Genomic DNA, 23,107 nt, shown 5'->3' on the forward strand with positions numbered 1-23,107 from the left:
ATACCAGCAAGCTTTTCTGGTCAGCTCCTTTCTGTGAAAATGCATTCCATATAGAGTCATGATTTGCTAATGTATCTTTTGTGGCTGTACTATAAGATTGCCATAGATCTGACCCTACGTTAGACATCAGTGAGCTAAATCATAGGAAAAATGTCCCAGTGTGTGAATATTTCAGGGTACTGGCAACTGTGGAATGAGGTTCTCCATGGCAGCAGTATTTGTGTGTGGCTAGATTTGGTTAGTATTACTTAAAATGCCTCATTGAGAAAGTTACTGATAGAAAAAACATGAGTTTATAAAAGAATGTGAAATAAGTTTTTTAAAAGGAAAATGTATTTTTGTATCTGTGACTATATGTTGGGCAACCGATGTGATGAAAACCACCTCTCTACCCAATGATGAAGTGGCTGTACAGAGACTGTAATTTAACACATAGGGAAGCCTACCAACATGTTTTGGCATTCTTATTGAAAAGAGCTATTATTTGAATCGGCACAGCTTTTGAATGATGATTTAATTAATGTTACTATCTGATACTGTGCTACTGGCATAACATAATCAAAATCAGAGGGCAGTTTATTTGAGAAAGAGATTGTCCTGGCTGCTTGAAAACAAATTTGATAACTCACCCCTTCAGACTTTTTATCAGGGAAGATGCAAGACTCTCCACCAGCTGTAAAATTGCAGTAAACCTTGAAAGAGTCTCTGGAGCATCCCTGGTTTGGATCAATCCAGTATTCACCTAGAGTTGGATGTGAAACAAGCAGAATACAAAATCATGAAGCCTAACCATGACCTCATTCTGGAGAAAGATTATCTGGAATCTGTTTTACTGAACATATATATATGTGTGTGTGTGTGTGTGTGTGTGTGTGTGTGTGTGTGTGTGTGTGTGTGTGTGTGTGTGTGTGTGTGTGTGTGTGTGTGTGTGTGTGTGTATATATATATATATATATATATATATATATATATATAGGCTTGTCTTCGAAGGCTAACAAAAGGGCAACATTACAGCAACAATAGATAAGCAATTTGTCTAATTTAGGGGTGGTGAAATTTGCGTAATTTGCTTTTGCATAATTAGACAAAATTTCAGGAATGCGAAATTACACATAAGTATGTGAAATGCAAATTAGTTATTTAGCACTATATTTTAGCACCAAATGCGCCTTTGCATAACCACTCGTGTAAACGCTCAACCCAGGCTTCACATAGATTTTCTTAGTGAGAACAAGATTACTATAAGTGATGACTGATGCAATCATTTGACATATTAATTAATGCTAAGCTTTGATGAGAAGGTACATTAGTTCTGTGGTCCTTACCATCTGGAAAGTCAGGATGGCAAAGTTGCAAGTCCTTGCAAGTTCGAGCCGGGTTGTTCTGGGTGCCTAGGGGGTGTTTCATTTGCTCAATTTCCAGTTTCAGTGAGTTTAGCGAGCCAAATATCTCTTCCATTCCATCTGCGTAATCCATGTAGTTGTCTGTGTTGCCCTCATCGACCAATTGGCTGGCATCAATGTTTCGTTTGGTTCTCTTTGAGGAGTGGTACGGCAGAGGTTGGATAACTTCACCCGGAGGGCCCTTGAATTGAAAATAACAAAATATTAGAAATGCTACTCATTGAACAGCAGGTTATATATTAACAGAAATATTTCACCAGTGAATGGTGGACTTTTATTAACGTAGCAGCAAAAAGTAGATGTAGCTTTCAAACTCTATTTGAACATCTTATAAATATTGAGTCTTCTTTTAACTAAGCCTTTATATATTATATGCTGTAACATTAGACAAGAGTTTTTCCTCCCTTTGTTAGTGTTTTTGAAAAAGGAGTGGGACACCACACAATTCATGTGAGGAGCTGTTTAGTTCAGGTACACTATGGAATGTGTAGCTTTTGACATTTCCAATGTTTTGGAAGTCTTTATTAGTACTTGTCAATGGTGACATCTTGAGAACATTCAGACCTGAAGTCCAAGGGATGACTAAACTTTTTGCATGATGCTCCATGTTGTGCTTTCACCATTTTCTGATCAGGTGGAAGGCTAATCCAGATTTTAATGTTAATCAGTTCTTTCTGCAGCACCAAAGTAAGGCTGGAACAAAAACTTTGGCAGTTTTGCCAACTTCCTGAGCATCTAATCATCAGATGTGTCATTACGGATACTAATATTGCTTCATGTTACAATCTGTGAGCTCTACCAGGCCTTGAAGGGTCAGTGGGTCACATAGGAACTTAAAAATGTAACAGACAGATTTGTACTACCTCATCCACTGGGAATATATGTACCATTGTCAAATCGAGAACACGGAACACTGTATTCTTCTGAAAATGGCACAGATTACTTTAAAATATAAAGGACACACTAATGTTCTTCACTTATTCTAGGAGTTAAGGAACTAGCTAATAAGGGCTTTTGTAACTGACATCATATGGTTAGACTTAACCAACCACCCACAGGCAGAAGATTTTGTAACCCTGAGTTAATGCAGGCCTGAAGAGAAAGGGTGAGTTTCTTACATAACAAGCTTAGGAAGAGTTTCCAAACTTGCAGACAGTCTAGGCCTAATACAATGTATAAGACCTAATTTACAGGAGAGTGGATACAGGACACCTGGAATTAGTGCTGAAGGAGCCACTATACTAAGAGCAACTCTTACAAATTGTAGAGAGAGGAAGTCTGCATCAGCGCCAACTCTGAGCAAGACTGGGCTGAGAAGTGTGGCTCAATGGTTAGAGCGGCAGACCCTGATGCAGAGGTCTGGCCCGGGACCAGGTTCAATTTCCGCCTCGGTGGCTCTAGGAATCAATCTCTCCGGACCTGTTAATTCTCGCCTCGGTGCCCAGTCTAATCATGGGTCCCACTCTGTGACTTTGGGCAATAGCTTGCCTAATCTCTACAACGGCCCCAGTAATGCTTGGGTGCCTGGCTTCACCTTGGGGGTGCCCAGGAGTGGACATCTCACAGGAAAGCCAGGAAGGGTTCCACAGCGGTATGAATACAGCGCTACGAGACCTCTGGGTAGAAGGCGCTATATAAATACAAACACATTTACATTTACACATCATCCAGTGCCCTTAGCTCTGGAATTGTGGTACATCTCATAGTAGCCTTAAATCCCAGCTTGTACAAGACCTCCCAGTGTCCCTATGTTTGAGCTAGAACATCTCTCAGAATGTTTAGAATCTAAGCCAGTATAAAGCTTTCAAGATTCTCTGACTGCGAACCATTTTAAGCCTTCAGTGAAACAGCTTTAACTCATTGTGAGTTACGAAGAGTCCCTAACTATGAGCCAGTGCATGTCTAGCAATGCTCCTAACTACAAACCAGTCTAAGTCTCTCAAAGTCTCTAGCAATAAACCAGTGTAAGGACAAAAAATGAATACATGTGAATTTGGCTAGAATTGGACTGTGTCATAAGCTAGTGTAAGTCTCCAATGTCTCTCAAGGTGACCTAGTGATAGACTTACAAGTATAATGCTGGGAGTATCTCCAACTATGAGCTAGTGCATGTCTGTCACTACTCCTAACATGCAGCTCTTATAAATCTTACTATTGTTTAAAAGTGTCTTGAAGTATTTCTAATATACTTTAGTGTAAGGCTTGGACTAATCAGTGATATGATCCAATGTAAAGCTCAGTGTTTTAACTGCTAGCTAGTATATACGTCAGTGTACCTGGTTGTAAGAAAACGAAATGCTTGAGGTGTGCCTAATTTTTAACCTATGGAAGGGTTCCAAAGGCCTTAACCCAAAGTTAAACAGAGGCCATAATGGAGTGCAAATGTATGGTTCAGCAGGTTAACTACCAATAAGGTAGTGTAAGGCTTGCAGACTTTTTTAACCCTGTACAAGTGTAAAGCTTGTAATGTACTATGATTATTTGCTAGTCATGTTTAAGTGTCCTATAACTTTCATCACTTGCAAACCTGAGTTAATGTACATTCATGTTGCGTAGTGTACATAACTGCTAGCTATTAAAATGTATTGATAGTCTTCTGTGTTTGAGAGTACAATTGCAGAATATCTTAGTATGATTGAGAGTAAGGGTTTAAAATAGCGTGTGTAAACTTTGCAGTGTCTAAATGTGGTCCAGAGCTGCAGGGCCTTTTAAACTCGAGCACATGGGTCGCTAGCGCACTGAGGGGCAGATTTACAATAACTGGCGCATCCCTGCAGATCAGCAGGGATGAGCCAGTTATTTTGCGTGACGTTAGGAATGCCTTGCGCCACCATGGATGTGCTGCATTTACAATTGCATTGAGTGCTTTGACTGTACTACTGGCTATTCCTGTAAGCCAGATCGACCTGGTGTATATATTTTAAGATGCATTGATTGGTTTTTGTATAAAATAATTTACTTTGCACATCCCTTCCACATATTCACATCCCCCTCACCTACCCTTCCCAATCCTGGGGCACTATTACAAACATTTGACTGTGAAGAATGTATTGCATTTAAAAACACATTGTGATTAAATAACAGTGTGATAACTCAGTTGTGTATACGTATTTATATCCTTGTAATATTGTTTGTTACGTACAGGGACCCCCTTCTCTATGTACCTATGAGCACCCAGGTCCCTGTGACTTAATTGTCACAGGGACCCCCCTTCTTTATAAATAGCATTTACAATGCGGCGCACCGTGACACAAGGAGAGACAGATGTGTGACGCAGTGCTAGAGTCGGGTCGCAATCGCGACGGAACTCCAGCACTGCTCAGGGGCGGCCCATACACATAGTGCTGCGTCACTCCTTACGCCTGCTACAAGGTTTTGACGCCACAAGGACGTAAAAGTGACTCATTGAAATCTAGTAGATGTTACTGCATCACTTTTACAGGTCTCCCTTGCGACGGAACGCCCACCTTGCATACATTATACTTGATGCAGGTATAATGTAGCGCAGGGCTTTACAACGTGACGCATCTCACCATATGCGTCACGTTGTAAATCTGTTGCATGATAGCGCATTGTTTACGATGGCGCTGCGTCACAGAAGTGGCGCTGCGTCACAGAAGTGACGCAACTGTGTCGTAAAAAATGTTGCAAGGGTTTTGTAAATCTGTCCCTGAGTTGGTGAAGATCGTAGTCTCTGTCCTTTTGGTAGAAAACCACCCACCATATTGAGAAATTCACTTCTACCTGGGGGATCGTTGTTCCTACCATGCATCATCCTATGCAGCAGATGTGCTGTAGGTACAGATACATTCTCATCAGGCTGCCATGTTGTAGCAGCTTGCTCCACATTCTTTTACTTTCTAAACTATAGAAACCGCAAAGCAGGGGTTTCTTTCTGCTGAAAAAATGTCTCTGATGCATAAGATGTTCACACTCTACATATCAGTGATATATTTCTATGATCATGCCCAGAACCACCAGGCCTAGTATACGTCATGGCTTCATGGCTCCTGCCGCAGTGACAACGCAGTCCTGTGGTGGATCACCTATTGGTCAAGTGTTTTCATGGCAGAAAATGGCTGTAAAATGGTAAGCTCAGCAGAGTGGGAGCTCAGACAACTTACAGAGGAGCTCTAGCTCTGTTAATCTGTGAGTGACCCTTTACTGTGAAATAATGGGAAGCGCTCACATTCTTAATTTTGATCCAGGGTAATGTTACATGTGTGAGCTAATATGAGTTCTGCAGTGCACACACAGTCACCCAGTAAATGTATCAAGCTGGGAATGGGTGTGGTGAAACAGAATGCAAGGTCATCTGTGTTCCATTTGGAATGAAAAAAATCAAATCTGGCTTTATGGCCTCAAATCCTAACTGTGATAAAAGAACTAATATTCCTAGAAACAACGTAATTGATATGTCATAATTGCTTCAATCACGGGTAGCTGGCATTCTGATAGGGTGCAGTATGAAGATATGACCTTTAGTAAAGGGCCCATGCACCACGATACAAATCATATGGTGCAAGAGTACAAGGAGAAAGCGCATTTAGTGTTTCAGTGTAATAGTGAAAAGTTACAAAGTTAATGTATTTGAAAAAGTGGATGTTTAGACACTTACTGGAGGACCTGGTGGGCCAGGAATTCCACTTTCACCCTTTGGACCACTTGGACCCTATGCAAATAAACACATGTAAAAATTAAAAAAGTACGTATTAAGGATCAGCAAACAAATGTCTTTCTTTATTAGACATACTTTCTTCATGGAAATCTCACTTCATGGATATCTCACTTTCAAAGTAGAAAAGTTGCCTGAATTAAGGTAGAAATAGAGATCAAATGGGCATCAAGCTTTCAGCAGCAAGAGATTAGATAATTTCTAAACTGTAGCATTTTACACAACAGTGTTACCTGTAACATTTACATTCCTAATTAGTCTCTGGGGGAATACCTTGTGATCACTGTAAATTTACTGGCCTTCCCCTCAAACCACTGGACTTTTTTTGAGATTTAAATTCATGACTTTATATCCTAAACTCTAAAGTGAATCTCTTCCCTTGCATTTACTGTCCTTGTGCAAATCGCCTATGCTTAGTATCCTGTAAAACAAAAAAAGACAAGAGGGACCACTACTGTGTGCACTTACCGATGAGCCTTTGGCACCCTTGGGACCAGGAGATCCCTAGATATCAAAACAGAAAACATGTAAAGACATTACTGGTGACGTTATGTGCAGATGATTTTCTGTTCCTAGTTATCACACCATTTGAATACAATATTTTCATTTGAGTGTGGCCTATCTCACGCTCTTAGTTTATTATCTCCAAGAAATAGCTAATTCTAGCAACACTTTTACTCCCTTCACTTTTTCAGGGCAGGTATATCAGTCTAGGTTACATATTCTGAGAATGTTTACAATTCTCCAAACATTGAAGAAAAAACATGCAACCCCAATTATTATAACTAGAAATTTGACAGCAGGTTCTGATTCATATATGTCCTCGGTATACATATGGATTGATCCCTCCCATATTTTGTAGTAGTAGAGAAAGATTACCACCATCCACCTAAATCTATGTAAGAATATGCCACTTGATTTTATAATTCTTCTTTTCTGTCTGTTGTGCCCATATATAACAGTGGAATAATTACAGAAACAAAATGTTTTTAGGTCAGAAAATAAACAAAGGGCTAAAAAGAAGGAAAGACAGAAAGTACTCACCGGCAGACCAGGGGGCCCAGGAGGACCTAGAGGACCAGACTGACCAGTAATACCCTGAAGGATAATGAAAAAATATAGCTCAGAAAAATACTATTGCTTTACTTTGATGCATATTTGAAATATAAAACAGCAAACAAATGATCTTTAGTAAAATTGTCCAGTCAATAGTTATGGGGAGACGGGAAGAGCATTTTTATATGAGGTTTTTATTTATGTCAAACATGTTCCAGATTTGGAGTTCTGTTTGGCCCTTTAGCATCAGAGGCCTTACTACAACTATGTATAACTAGAAAGAAAAGGTAGTATAAAAATTTGATGCAACAGTTTTTTGTTTGTTTATTGTTACAATACGCTGATGCTCGTGATTTCCCTTAACTGTGACTGTAGTTTGGTGACATCTTTATTAAGGGTACCATCATTTTAAAAATAATGTAATTAATACAAACAGACTTGGTAGTATAGTCACTCATTTTGCAATCAAGACCAAAGCATCCTAGCATGCTTCTTTCTCAATCATCATGCTTATCATTGCTTCTCTCATACTATGTTACTATATATTCCTACCTTCACATCACTTACCAAATTTATCTTACTATTCATCACATATCTCTCACCACACCACCCGTCACGCCACTCCTCACATAACACTCTTGATACATTCCATTGTACTGCACAAGAATCAGTCATTTTACCCACTACTGTCCGCTGATCACATATCACTCACAAGAACACCCACTTTGCCACTCCTCGGACATCTCTCTTGATATTTACCATTGTACCACTCATCACGTATCACTCACTGTATCAAATACTTCACCATTCAGAACATATCAGTCACAGAACAGCCAATTATTCCACTTCTCACATATCAGTCTTAGTGTCTACAGTCTTTGTACTCATCACATATCACTTTATGTACCTATCACAATACCACTCTTTGTACTTGTCATTGTGATATGTAATTCCCTATCACTTCTTGTGACTGTCATTCTACCACACATCACATTTTATTCAGTGCAATGCTCATTGCTACTAACCGTTTCTCCTTTGGAACCTGGTCCTCCTTGAGGACCTGGGAGTCCCCGATCACCTTTCTCACCCTGCTCCCCTGGAGGTCCAATGAGACCAATCAAACCCGGGTGACCCTGAAAATAAAAATGTTAAGTAATTAGGAGCAGATATTTTCATTTAGTGAAACTGTTTTGGAAGTATCTGGCTGGTTCAGTAACACATTGTGGAGCACTACAATTCCAAAGATGGAAAAGAGAAGAACCCTGTGCTAAGCAAATTGAATAATATTCCCATTATATGTCGACAGAAGAACAGAGGTATGAACTGAGGATGTTTGAAGTTTTTTTGAGTGATGAACAAGGAGTTTGAAATTACCAACTTCTTCCTCTTTATGAGTTTACAGTAAACTAGTTATCTACTGTGGTCATAGCTCTATTACATGGGCCATTTGAAACCAGTTTTGGAACCAGACTCCTACATAACAATTAGTTGTTGCACAATTCATATTGTAAATCAACAGGATTTCTTAAGAGGAATGTGTATTGAAATCCCACAGTTTGGTGGATTTTTCTATTGCATACTCATCTATGATCTACTATATAGTTATTACATACAAGTCCATAAATATGAAGGTCACATTATGCACGTCATGTATCAGTTGTTGCTATAAAAAAATACTGAATCTCTATCATCCTAAATACTTACATGGCTTGGAGTTTAAGACCGTTAAAGTTGAAACACGACTGACTTGGATGCATTTAAACAGATATAACATAAGAAATGCAGATTATTGTAAGGTGACAAACACTTGTGTGTCACTGCTGGTTCATCACTTCAAATCTTTGTTATTGTGCTTCATTAGTACAAGTTCCAACTCCAATAATTGGACCTCTCCCATTTGAGGTCATCTTCTGGAACACAAGTCTTGTTTCATGCACTTTCTTCAACTACAATGATCATTTTCAAAACAGATTTTGCACAACACACAAATCTTCTGAGATGCACTTGCTTATTTTGTCTTGCTGACTACACTCCACTTAAATCACTGCTTTAGCAGGTTGTCAAATGCACGAACAACATTTGCACACTTTCTAGTCATAAGCAGGACTGGCTGCTCAGGTGAGTATCAAGCATTTCTGCTTTTGATTAAGTTAAAACACAACTCCGTAAGTCACATTTTCCTTGAATGTATGAGGAGCATTTATAGTTACACCGTACTCATAGCAAACATTTGTGAATGGAAATATTTTCATATTCTATTGTTGGCTCCTCCCTTTCAAATCATTTTTAAACACTCATAGAACCACCTACATTTCTAATATATATTCTTCCAATTTCTGGCTTTAGCTTTCATTAACTCAGGTTTTGCTGCCCTCATTTTCGAGTGTCAGCTACTTTAGAGCCACCTCACTGTTTGGGAGGTATGGGAGGGCAATCTGCACAAAACTACAGTGTGTAGTTAAAAACTACTCCTAATATCCATGTTTCCATGTCTGCTCTAACAGAGTTAAAACAAGTGCTGCAAGGAGGGCCCTTACAGTGGCTGCGGGCAGCTCTGTTCTGCACCATGCACATGAGAGCAGTATATACACAGGCACGTGCTGTGGCCTTGGGCCTTACCTGGTGATACAGCCACCTTTGTTAGAAAACAACAAACCAAGCAATGGAGATTATTTTCTCCTTTTTAAATATATTATATCTACCAGGTAATCAATATATATTGAAGTCAGAACACTGAAATATCTAGCTGAGAATATACTGCTGTTTTGAATGGTGATTAGTGACTTGCTTATTTTTATGTATCTTGTAGCAGTTTCAACCCCATCAGTTAATGTGCCTCTTCAAGAAATTGGGGTACATTGATTTTGCTTTGGATGAGCAGTGCAGTGAAAGATTTCTTAACACCACTCCTACCACACATTACCATGACCATCATTTACAATTTCTCAGGTGTTAACACTGCTTCCAGTTATAGTGTCCCTCAACTCACAGTGTCTTTGAAGGTTCTACCCCATTGCCCCTTGTTACCAATCAAACATTCTTATTAACAACTGCACTAACCTCTACTCAACCACACCACATTTCCAGAAATCCTGACTAATCCATACCCTCACTACCCCTCATTACCACATCATAGACCTTTATTACTCAGTTCCCTAAGCTCTACCATCAACACTATGACAGAACATATTGTAAATGAAAGAAATGCTAATTGATACTTCTGCCATCAACCATTATACTTCCATATCTTCCACTTTGCATATCTTGTCATTAATTTGACTGCTTTAACTTTGTATGTTCAAAGTGTATCTTTCCATCTTATTATATGCTGTCCTACTTCTCCTGAAATAGAAATATTGTTGAATCTGCCCATCATGTCTTTAGAGGCAGGGAGCAGAGCACCAAAACCATCATAAAGAAGCAACTAGGTAATTTTGTTGTTGCACCAACCTACCTTTTCTCCTTTAGAACCAGAATCACCTTTGAGGCCGGGCAATCCAGGGGGACCCTTTAGGAAAAGAACAAAAGTTGTCAGTGAAGCTCAGTGACAGAGTGAGCTCAAATGTCATTCTTTGTAAATTACACTGTTGCCTACCATTGGACCAGGAGGGCCATCTGGACCAGGAGAACCAGGGAGACCTTGTTCACCCTAAAAAAAACATACAATGATAAAATAATTGTCTGAAAATTGGCAACCATAGATCTATAAAACAATACATTTCCTTTTACAAAAATGGTATTCTAGTTATACTTTTTTGGTATAATGAGATATATTCACAAGAGAAACTATCAATGCAAGTAATTTAATCCATGCTTCTAGACACAAATGTCCTTAATTAAAAACATCAAAAATTTGTAGGACTGCATTGAAAATTGCTTATCTAAAAATGTTAAGTGGAATGAAAGCTAAAACATTATACTTAAACCATTGTTTTGTTAGAAAGTTTGTAACACATTACCAGGGTTTGGTCATGACTGACTATTTTCTTTTTGTTTTCCAAATTTTTTAAAGTTTAGTTATAAAAGAAGAAACTGATATGATCTTAGATGAGATCATACAATACCATATTCCATAAAGTTTTGTTTATTTTTATTTTAAAAACTTTGGTTGGTGTCGTGATAACTTAGACACACACCTAACTGGCACATCTGCACTGCATTCAATGTTGGTGTGATACTCTTAACCAATTTCTGCTCTTGGTAGTTGTGAGGTGTTTTTAAGGATATGTACAGCTCCCATATCAAAATCTAAGTAAATGTCAGCTCTACATTGTGTTCTGTGCAAGATCAAATATGTGTACTCAGTTTTGATCAATTACATTTTTTATTTGTATAAATGATTTACCTGGCTGCCACTTTTAGTAATTTCCAGTCACATTTATACACAAAAAGGATCTATATCATATTGCACCTAACATACTGTGGAATTATGCAGAAGCTTGAAATTCAGTTGATTTTCAACACATTAAAATATCTTGCATACTATTGTTTAAAATCATTGGATTCTGTCACTGCAAATTCTATAGCAATTCTGCATATACATGCAAATTCCAATAACACTCAAAATGTCTACTTTTTGGTCAGAGCTTGTCCCTATTTCTCACGTGCTCCAAATCGAAATCTCCATCCACACTTACCACAGATCCTGGCAATCCACGAAGACCCTCTGAACCAGGTTTACCAGGAGCTCCCTGAGGACCAATGGGCCCTGTCTTACCAGGTGGACCTTCAAGACCTGACTCTCCCTAAGAGCAAGAAAAAAACAGCTTAGTACCCTATATAGATATAGGATATGTTCTGCCAGCAGATCCATCTTTGCAGCTCTTTTGAAGAACAGTGAATTATGTTATAGTCTAAATAGATGTATGAAATTAGTATGAAACAATTATAAATTAATCTTCGTTCATAGACTTAGATTATTAGCTGTCATATATTAGGAAGAAGGTGAAAAAATGCTTGACCTCAACAAAGATTAATTGACTATGCTAAAGTTTTGGATTTCAGTAAATTTCAACCAGATATATTCAACAGAACTTACCTTTGCACCCTTTTCTCCTTGTCTTCCTTCAGGACCTGTTGGGCCTGGTGGACCCTAGAAAGGAAGATAGTGTCTAATTTGTTTCATTCAAGTGGTTAAAGTGATGGACAGAAGAATATATTTGGACCCAATCGCTGGGTTCAAATGCACAAAAAATATGAATATGGCTGTGCCTTGTTGAGAGGCCTCTCTGGAGACAAGAGGCCATGTTATTGATATTACAGGGGGTTCCACAATGTTGTACTAGTGCCTATACAAAAATATCATCTATGCTCACCAGTGGCAAATGTTCTTGCATTTGTTAATATGTGCAATATATGTAGCCTGGCCTTCTGGGTTAGGGTGTGGATACTGATTGCATAAGATACATCTCTACAATTGTATAATCTTTAATAATATGCTGAGTATCCTTTTTTATGGTTTAATATTTGAAGAGCAATGCACTCTAATGCTTTCGAAATAAAGAAAGTGCTTACAAAAGACAATGACAATGGTCTTCAACCTGCATGCACCCTTATCTTTCTCCCATCCTCTGAGGTATATATGCAAACCTAGGCCTCCCTTTTCTGCATTACATTGGCTAACACTGAGCACAGGGAAAATATTGGCCAATTAAAAATACTTGCAAGACTATCCCATGAAGAAATGTTATATCTCACAAGCTAACAAAAGTGTTCAAAAGTGTTTCTAAAATGATGCTTTTCTTGTTTGTTGGCCAAGATATTTCAAACAGTCCTAACAAGCCACACGGAACTTATGATGTTCTAAAGCTGGGTTCTTTGCCTTGTTTGATCACTCGTGTTCCTCTGCCAGTGCTTCTAATCTGGTAATCAATGCAGGCTGCAAATACCATCTCACTGCTAGACCTCCTTATCCTCCTCACACTTCAATTACTCAAGCAACAAGATTTAGAAAAGGAACATTCAGTGACTGTCTAAAACTGTAACTTTCTAGAAATTAGAATTTTAACTTTGCAGTTATATCAAATTACATTTATAGAATATATTCACTCTGCAGAGTGATGAGGAGACTTATTGCTGTTTCTCCATTCTGGAATCAAATACCACCTGTGACAGGCAATGTGCTGACAGAAGTACTCCTCACACTCCTGGCGTGGCTCCAAGGCCACCATAGACTTGGGACTCTAGATTTCAAACTTAGTCCTTCAGACAAACGGACTACACAACCAATCAGATACCACACTGGGATGGCTTTTGTTAGAGCTAGGCAATAAAAGAATTTTTTACTGTTTCTCAATAAAAAAAAAATCACATACTCTCTTTCCTGGAGGGCCGGATGGACCAGGTTCACCAGTTGGACCAGGAGATCCCTAAATAATAGAAAAGATAAAATACACTGTTCATATTTCGTACAATTTGAAGCAACATCATTAGACATCAACAGTGTCATGACTGCAGAAGATGTAATTTCCATCCATTCTAAAAATATTAAACATCATGGAAAGCAGAGACAATTGTACAATGTTGTTCCCAGAAGAGGGACATTCTGCCTTTTTCTGATAGGGTGTCCAATCATATTGTTTCAAAGAATTATGTCTTTATAGCTAGTTGGCTCTCTTTTGGCCCTATCTGAAACTGATTTCATGTAGTTAAGAAAAGCATCAAACCAAATAAAAACATCAGTATCGTGCCTTAAATGTGGTATCCACCCATTATTCATAATTATTGATTAGCAGAATATATTTTTAAAACTTCTAAAATCAATATCATAAATGGGGTTGAAGTAAAAGAACGCAATATTGTTAGAAAATTGTTACTGTGACATGATCTTAGATAGTGATATGTTCCTTTTTGCATACAAATATATTGTTAATTTTAAGCAGAGCAATCTCTACAACCATTGAAAGAGTTGAAATGATTTGGAAGTCTAAATGTAAGACAACTCCAGACTACTTTAAAGATGGGATTTGTGGAAGCTGTGAGACACTTTAGGCAATGGTTGAAATGAAATAAAAAGATCTATTAGGGGATGTGTCATTAAGGAATGAGGTTCACAACTGCTTTGACTCTAGCAAAGTCTAAGGTCATTCACAACCAAGTGATGCTTGAATTGTTGTTACCACCCAGCGACAGCTAAGCACAACTTTCATAATGTTTATTGACAAAGATACTCACAGGCTGGCCAGATTCCCCATCATCTCCCTTGTCACCTGGAGGCCCATCTTGACCCTGCAGGCAGAAAAAGAATAAAGAAGATTGTTATAATTGGAAGGATTGAATGACATATTAACATTTAAAAAATCAGGCACTTAATCTACAGGCAATTCTGTGCAGTGACAGGCTCATTAAATGTTCTAGTGAAAAATTAGGAGGATGTATCTTGGAGAGGGACTACCATTAGCACAATGTATTCACTCACAAATTAGAGGGTTTCATATTTATAAAATTAAGAACAAGACTGTTGATGCATGCTTCTAACCATTTTTTTTAATTTGTCAACAGCCCTTTGCTGGTGTCAATAGAGCACAGAATGATTGTGCTGTGATGCATTTTTTATAGTATAAAGGATGCAGTATTATTGCACAACACATTTCAATTATTTTCTGAAAAGTGAAAAACTTAGGAACAATGAGCATTAGTCATAATGCCATACATGTTTACCATTTGCACACAGGTGTAAATGACTAGTTGAGTGCTACAACCTGATTTAAGACAGCCTGAATAAACTTGTTTTTGAACTGAAGTTCAATAAAAAGGTACAACTGACTGTATTTACTGTCCTAGAGCCCCTCTTTATCTGTTACTATGCACTCTGTATGTGCTTTGCCCATGATATAGAGCCTAGATGTGGAGATGGGAGTTTTTGATAATTCAGTAAATGGGATTTTCTTCATGTATCCTTAGAACAATTCCTGCTTAGTTCTGAGCCATCATTCTCCCGTTGAGACTAGAAATGAAGGATTCTATTACAATTTAGAACAGGTGATAGACTTTGACCATGGTGTGCCCTTCTTCTGCAACTATTTAATCTGTGGGATATTATGATTTCTTATTGTATTGAGAATGATGCATACATTAAAACTGGTGACTGGAGGCTAGAAATGGGCCCAAGGCACTATAGGCTCCAGTCTGATACAATGAAGGGGTTGATGTACACTTTTGGAAGACATAATTACACTATTAATAACTAAATGTAATCTTTTATTATAGAAGATGGTATGCTAGAAACTACTATACCAAAGAGCAGTGGCAAACACCATGCTCAAATTCCTCTGCAACTAAAGTTATTTAAATAACTTATCTAGTTAAACCTTATTAAATTCTAATAAAATTAACATCATAATGTGTTACACAATATGGTATAGGATCCATGATATGCATCTTGCCTCAAATATTCTTGGACAGTGTGCTAGACCTTTCTAGAGCTATGTATTGTTCAGAGCAAATTAGCTCCATATTAAATGCTACATTTTTTAAACAATTTATTTTCACTAAATAAATTAACTGATTAGGAAAAACAAACATTTAGGTGGGTAGAATAATAATGTGAGCCCCAATCAGTAGTGTGGCATTCCTGAAAATAATTGAAGCCAGAAAAAAAAACTCCTCTAGCAGTTTTTATAGATAAAGAATTCCTTGTGGAATGTGTATTTCCATCAAAAGGGACATATAATTAAACAGAAAGATGTAAGTTACCTTTTGAGTACGTTATTTCACAAGTAAAAAAGCTGTTGTACATTCATATCATTTGAAGCAAGTGTGGCACCTCCACTGATCACATTCTCAATTTACTAACTCCATTCCTTTTTCTCAGATATATTTAGATTGTGAAGAGGTCAAAACCTCTTCACACACAACACTGTAACAAAACACAGAGTTAAATTCAAAATTAAACGAATCAGTTCTTAAAATGCAGTCTCTATGATTTATTAGCAGCTCTCTTACAGCATGCAACACTACACTAAAGAGACATTTGTGACTTCACTCTCTGAATTTGAAGGACACAGGAAATTTCCCCCCAATTTACAACTCACTGTACCTTGCCAAATGGTTGAGGTATACTGTGGTGGAAGAATGTGCAGAGCTATATAAAATGATATTGATATTACTCATCTTAATTTATGACAATCTCATAGTGCATGCATATTTTGTTACAGCTCTAGCATAGTTTAACACCTTAAAACACAGGTTATTTCAGGAAGGTCGCTCAATGATTGGGCTTAAGGCACTGACTTGTCATGATTTTCTTCTTTAATGTTAACATCTATACAACCAATTGTGCTACACCCTTTTTGTTCATTGTTTCTTTCTGAAATGCTGGAGTTGTCCTCGGTTTCTTGCTGTCATGTCTTCGTCTTCATTTGTACCATCATCCACCTGTATCCTCATAGTTTATAATTTCCCAATAACACATGAAAAGGATTTGCAAATCTTCTTGGGTGCTGACCAGAATCATCAGGGTCAGGATAACTGGAAGCATCAGACCAGCAGGAGACAGGCGGGATGTGGAAATATTAGGAAGAAGCAAGATTAGAGAATTTGGAGGGCTGGTGAGTTGCAGCAGGGACATAAAGGTATTAGGTGAGCCTTCAAGGTCAAGGCATGAATAAGCCAATCAGAAGGAAGTCTTGAGGGAAGATGAGAAGTTCAAGGAGAATTTTAGAACTTTCAGAAATTGTGGTACGTTGCCTCACAACACCTTTTTTTGTATGACTCTACTAATCATAGTTGTCACCTATGCTTCCGCCTTATTATATTTATCTAACCCTTACTTCATGTACCCCCAATTGAGAGTACGTGCTCTGAGTTCCTGTCTCTCAGAATGGCATCACTCTCAAAAGGAGGAGTCTTGGATATTAGCATCGGAAACTATTAAAAGTATTGTTTTCAGTTTTGAACCTCACAATCAGTCAAGTAACTTAGCAGTTGTCTCCACATTTACTAGTGTTTAAATGTAAAAACCTCTTTCAAATTAAATCCAATTAAAAGAGGGATTTTGTGTTGTAGGAAGACCTATTTCTGAAATTGTCATGCCTAAGGGCATGCTTTTTAGGCAAATGCCTCTCTTTAAATCCCCCTCTCGCAAGTCTGGAATGTGTTGTTGATGCTTATCAACCTTTCATTCCACAGGTTATTGGATTGACTTATACTTTTTCAATTTTTTGCATCAATTGTCCTCTTGTTCTCTGGTTGCCAAAGGCATGTTGCTTCCTCCTTCCAGCAAGACCCTCTACAAAGAAACTTTATTTGTTTACAGGCTGCCTCCTACTGGAACACCTATCCTTTGACTTTTGAGATAAATCTCTGACAACTTCTTAGTTGGTAAATCGTGGTTGGTGTCTCTCGAAACTTGCTGTAGAAGGATTTTCGGACAGATTATTATTCTAAAGAAGAACACTCAATGTAACACATTAATATAGAAAAACAATACTTACTGCTGGACCAGATTCTCCAGGAGGGCCTGGATCTCCAGGGAAGCCAACTGGACCCTACAAATAGAATAGAATACATGTGATGAGAACATAAGTAATCACCGTCCTCTGTCAGCAAAGTTATCAAATCCTTAACCTTGCTGTAAAGGGTACATTTTCCCCAACATTTTTATGAGTCATGAATACAATAGAAAATTAATATAAACTTTCCAGCTCTAAAAAGGAATACACTGCAACAGCCGCGGCCCGTGGAGGGAGTTACGGTGGGGCAGGGAGGCGGGGAGGGGGAGGGGGCGGGGCAGGGTGCTAAAAACTGCCATATGGATAATTACAGGTAAGTACACAATTTAATTAATAAAACGAATTTTGTAGCACGCACTGCATCGCAAAATGCGATGCTGTGCGCGCTACGAATTTCATTTTGTTTATTAAATTGTGTACTTACCTGCAATTATCCATATGCCAGTTTTTAGCACCCTCCGCCCTGCCCCTCCCCCTCCCCGCCTCCCTGCCCCACCGTAACTCCCTCCACGGGCCGCGGCTGCACTGCAAGTGTGCACCACTCCAGAAACAAGATTGCTGAAACTAATCTTTTTGAAGGAGATGGCATGGATGTAGCCCTCATTAGTCAATCCATGCAATGTTATTCCTTAATGTGCCAGGATGATATAGCAGTACAGCATGACATGTTAACTCCAAAAAACAATCACAGACATGCTAAACTATAGGGTGCTAAATTTGCCTCTATTTTAAAATAATAAAATGGTGAGTATTAAGATTCTTCCATTTCTCCTTCCAGTGTACTAAAGGTTGTCTTTCACATTATGTTATGTTGTGTTATGTTATGTTATGTTATGTTATGTTATGTTATGTTATGTTATGTTATGTTATGTTATGTTATGTTATGTTATGTTATGTTATGTTATGTTATAGTGGATTTGTAACGTGCACTAATACTCTCGAGTGTCCATGGCTTTCAAAAAATGTGCATGCTTATACAATACAAAAGGCAAAATAGGTAGCCATGAAGACAGTATTTCCACTGTACAAGATGCTCCTCAGGTTATACTGTGTATGGAAAAGGACAATGGTTAAAAAGTCCTGAATAAAAGTAACCAAATAAATAATTTAATCCAACATTTTGGTTGTGATGCAAGGCAAAACAAGTGGGAGTTATTTTTAATTATAGAGAAAAGTAAATTGTGAGAATGCTTGGCTAATATGGGTAAGCATTTAAAGTCATTAAGCAGGGAATTTCTTCAGCTTTGGACCAATCGAAAAAACAATGCCACACAAAAGGCTGCAAGAGAAGAGACTGGATCATTGTTTTAGTTTGAACCTTTACACCATGCAATTTAGCCACCTTGTAAGAAGTATTTGCACCCTTTGTTAATTCCTTCAAATACAGATTACTTGAGTTTTTTTAAATGCAATCCTTGTGGGCCGTAAACCTTTTCTGAAAGTATTTTAGGTAGCTGATAAGGTATTGTTCTGATCAGGACACTGGGACAAGGAAGTAGTGTTTTGTGATTCATGTCTGGATTTCCTAACATTTCCCAAATTTGAGAAATGTATTGTTTTTGCTGATCAAGTGCTGAAATAAAAGTACTAAACAAATACAATTCAAGCTGTCTGTTACACAGGTGGATCACTATACATGTGCATCAATACTGAAGAAGCCTGTTAGGCCAGGGTCACAAATGCATCTCTACTAAACAGCCAGGTCTTGCACCCTATACAATCGAATCCTTGCCTAATTTGGTTTCTTCCCTTTGAATGATCAGTGAGAACAAGTCCTGCAATGCTTTCTTCTGGGACTCTGTTTGAGCCGGAGTTTTTTCACCCATTGTTCTTGAATGCCATCTTAATTTTGTATGTGTACAGGATGGGGATTGAGGAGATTCTAATTAGCAATGTCATTGCTTATCCATAAGATATAGGCACTGCAGTGGTCAAAGGCCAAACCTCTTATCACTGGAATACAAAATCTACCTAAAATATCTAAACCCAAGGGTTACCAATTAAGTAGTACCTGATTGCAACCCACACCAATCCTTGCATGGAATGACTACATAACATTGTTCAAGATCTACTGGTCATCTACAGACCGCTATGGAGCAAAAAAGCAAACAATATTACCTTACAAATACTACGGTATAGAATTGAGAGAATGAACACATAATAGTTTTTGAATAGTATCATGGCTGCAGTGAAGTTATACTTCTTCTATTTTACAAAACAAGGTGAACACAAATTAGAAATATTGCTTTGCAAGGGCCTGCGAAAATCAATATCTTACCGGGCTTCCTTTGGGGCCGTCATCACCAGGAGGACCTTTTGGACCAGGAGGTCCAGCAGCACCAGATGGACCTGCCTCCCCCTTTTCTCCTCTTTCACCTTTGGGACCCTGTGGAACAATGACAATATTTCCTTTTTATGTACTTAATTTTCTGTGACATGGAGGCAGACATCTGTGGAAGATGCAGTGAACAGATCAACATGGCTGGATAACCTATCAGCCTTTGCAGGTGGGATCCATATACAGCTCTCACGGGGAGTGTCAAGAGCCCAGTGTCGTAATTAAAATGCAGACCTAACTATAAATGTATATGAAGAAAACAAAAATCAAAATACTTTTTAGGTAACATTGTGAAATTCTGTAAATATATTGGTTCACTTTCTGTTGAGCACAAAGAACAGAAGACCATTTCCAGGAACTTTCTGGGTCTCAACTGCATTGATGGTCCAGGAAATGTGGTGGGTGCACCAAACACACGATTACCATTTAAGATATGGAGTGCGACTAAACCATAAAAAGGACTAGAATGACCATTGTTCTGTCAATCTAGTGCTCTATATGGGCTAGTAATTTATAGTAGTGTCAGGATATATGGCGACACAAAAGCTTGCATGTTTCATTTGCAGTAGTGTGGCTGAGCTGTTATCTACTATATGTGCAAGATTTCACAGTGGACAGCTAGGCACAAGATAGTCAGAATGATTACAATAACAAAAGGTGTATGCATACCGTTACAAATGTCTAGCTTTCGAAAGCTATAAAAGTGTCAGAAATATAGCTAAAATGGAGCAATGTTGAGCAATATCTTTTTATGATCCTCTCGTGTAATGAAATGGCTTAAGCAGCTTAATTTTCATACTTTGATAATTAGAGTGTGGATAGCATTGAGCTTTACAGCTCAGTCAAAATGAGCTCTTTGCAAATGTGTTCTGCATCAGCATTTAACTGTCAGGACAAATGATAAGGATATTCGGTGCACACATTTAAGGCTCAAACAAATTCATTACAATCCTTGTGCACATCAAGAATGGGGCAAAAATGTGTACCAATTTAGAATTGCAATTTTTGCAGCACATATATAACCCCTCTTTGTTTGCCTGTGAAACGTTAACTCAGAACTGGTGAAAGAAAGCACAGTTAGCTCGTTAATCACCATTTAGAGTTTTTCTAATTGGCATGATTCTATAATGTAGAACCCACAAAATACCACACCCGCATACTCACAAACTGTGGTAACTTCAGTATCCCACCTGTTTAGTGAGGGACTCAGAATAAACGCTAAAGTGTTTTATATAACAAGTACTCTTCATAAACCCTATTTTATTGGCTGGGATTTGGGTTTATAAATTGTAGGAAGGAAGAAGTCTAAAGTCACATGTCCCAGGTCACACAGATTATATAGGCTGGTTCATGCAACAGGAAGAGTAAATCCCGATCACAGGCTTTAGGCTGCTAAAATAAAACAGCTATGATGAAAAGAGAAAGTGAATGTGTGGCTGTATCTTATTGGTAGTCACACTCACCAGTGGTCCACCTTCTCCTGGAAGCCCAGGCTCTCCAGATTCACCAGGATCACCCTATAGAAAAAGGAAGAATGCATAGGTAATTCAAACTTTAAGCTGTAGCATCATCAGCATTGACAACTCATAGAGAATGGACAGGCTGTTTTACAACAAAACATGTCCAGAGTATAACTGACTTATTATTCTGAAAATTACATGTAGGAGAAGATATCCTCCTCTCTATTTTTAATCCTGAAACAAGACATAGGTATTAGTGGTATTCCCATTAACCGCACTTGTTATTTTTCGACACAGGTATACTGCATATTGTAGAAAGTGGATGTATCCTGCACAATGTAAAGATTAAAGAATTCACTTTTTTCTTAAGTTTTTGAGCATTAAAAACTGTGGGATGATTGTGGCAGGAGAATTTTAACTACAGGATTTTCTTAAATCTGGTGAAACATTACGATTTATACAGGATTTGTCCTGGAATGAAGAATCCCTAGGAATGTTTTAAGTCTCAAAAGACAGTGTTAAATCTGTCTTACGTGACTGCAGTGTTGAATATCAACACCAACCATATCATGATAATGAATACCGAGGACAAAATAAATATTTTGTGAATAGGCAAAAAAGTAGTATACTTACTCAAAAGTGCAAGTTATCTTTGTAAATCAGGCCCCACATTTTTATACTGTAAATTATGGACTGACCCCATTGGAAATTACACATATGTAAATTGCTTTCTCTTAACAAGGCTTACCTTTTCTCCCACAGAACCTGGATTTCCGATACCACCTGGAGGACCTTGTGGACCATCAGCCCCTGGTGCACCAGATGGCCCTCTTGGACCAGGAGGGCCAGGTGGACCCTAAAATTGGATGATAAATTCAAAAGTATTGATGTTTTGCTATTTATCAGACAATTGTCTTTGATAGGCCTTTTCAAGATGCTTGAATATGCTTACCATCTGACCAACGTCGCCTGTTTCTCCTTTCTCACCAGGTGGCCCAGGCAAACCCTGTTAGCGAAAAAATAAATAATTAGGCTTTCCGGTTTTAGGTTTAAACCTATAATAACTGATAAAACCCCACCAAAAGGGAAATAGCCCTCACAATGTAAAGATATAAACTATGAAAAAACACCTCACAACCACAAAATAAATGCCATTCAAAGAAAGGAAAAGAAGAGTGAAAGAGTCATTTATTTCCTTCCTGAAGTGGCCAATACATTATAACTTTGTTATACAAGCTAGCAGCAAGAAAGACTGGGCTAACATTATTCTGCTTGAGTTTGTTGTTTAGGGATGTCACTAAAATATTATTTCTTCTTTCTTTTTCTATTTTTAGTTTTGTGGTCTTTGGTCTAAAGAAGCATGTTTTAGGTCTTGTGCAATTATTTTATAAACTGTAGAGAATAAGGAGATTTTGGCTGTTTTTGAGTCTTTCACTGATAGGTAAAATGGCTGGTTTCATAAGAATCTTTCCCAATATGTGCCATCACATTTACCCACAGAAAATGGGTAAAACCCTTGATTCATGAGCCCCCAGTTTCTAGTAAGTCAGTATTGATAGTAGGTGAATTGCCAACACCTCAGGCTTTAAACATTCAATGCAAGGTATAGTGACACGTATATGTGGAAAGAGTGCTATCACCAAGCATATGGGATAGTGGTGAAAACATGACACCAGACTTTTGGAAAACATGGAACGCAGTGTCACTTGGAATGCTGCTGCTAT

The 23,107-nt window shown here is 38.1% G+C and overlaps 1 protein-coding gene across 2 annotated transcripts in view; it reads right to left on the reverse strand.

Moving 5' to 3' along the window:
• The window catches only part of COL5A1 (collagen type V alpha 1 chain), a 523,191-nt gene that overhangs the window by 17,853 nt on the left and 482,231 nt on the right, over window positions 1-23,107 (reverse strand). For both annotated transcript variants that reach the window (XM_078641937.1, XM_078641938.1), the window contains exons 47-63: window positions 22,336-22,389; window positions 22,132-22,239; window positions 21,387-21,440; window positions 19,864-19,971; window positions 17,568-17,621; window positions 14,308-14,361; window positions 13,449-13,502; window positions 12,173-12,226; window positions 11,772-11,879; window positions 10,730-10,783; window positions 10,589-10,642; window positions 8,160-8,267; window positions 7,123-7,176; window positions 6,547-6,582; window positions 6,022-6,075; window positions 1,326-1,584; window positions 630-742 (exon numbers count right to left, since the gene is read on the reverse strand). In XM_078641937.1, the coding sequence (XP_078498063.1) occupies window positions 630-742; window positions 1,326-1,584; window positions 6,022-6,075; window positions 6,547-6,582; window positions 7,123-7,176; window positions 8,160-8,267; window positions 10,589-10,642; window positions 10,730-10,783; window positions 11,772-11,879; window positions 12,173-12,226; window positions 13,449-13,502; window positions 14,308-14,361; window positions 17,568-17,621; window positions 19,864-19,971; window positions 21,387-21,440; window positions 22,132-22,239; window positions 22,336-22,389 (1,380 nt within the window). The remainder of the gene's footprint in view (window positions 1-629; window positions 743-1,325; window positions 1,585-6,021; window positions 6,076-6,546; window positions 6,583-7,122; window positions 7,177-8,159; window positions 8,268-10,588; window positions 10,643-10,729; window positions 10,784-11,771; window positions 11,880-12,172; window positions 12,227-13,448; window positions 13,503-14,307; window positions 14,362-17,567; window positions 17,622-19,863; window positions 19,972-21,386; window positions 21,441-22,131; window positions 22,240-22,335; window positions 22,390-23,107) is intronic.

Source organism: Lissotriton helveticus, chromosome 5_1 (assembly GCF_964261635.1).
Source record: "Lissotriton helveticus chromosome 5_1, aLisHel1.1, whole genome shotgun sequence".
Classification (NCBI taxonomy): domain Eukaryota; kingdom Metazoa; phylum Chordata; class Amphibia; order Caudata; family Salamandridae; genus Lissotriton; species Lissotriton helveticus.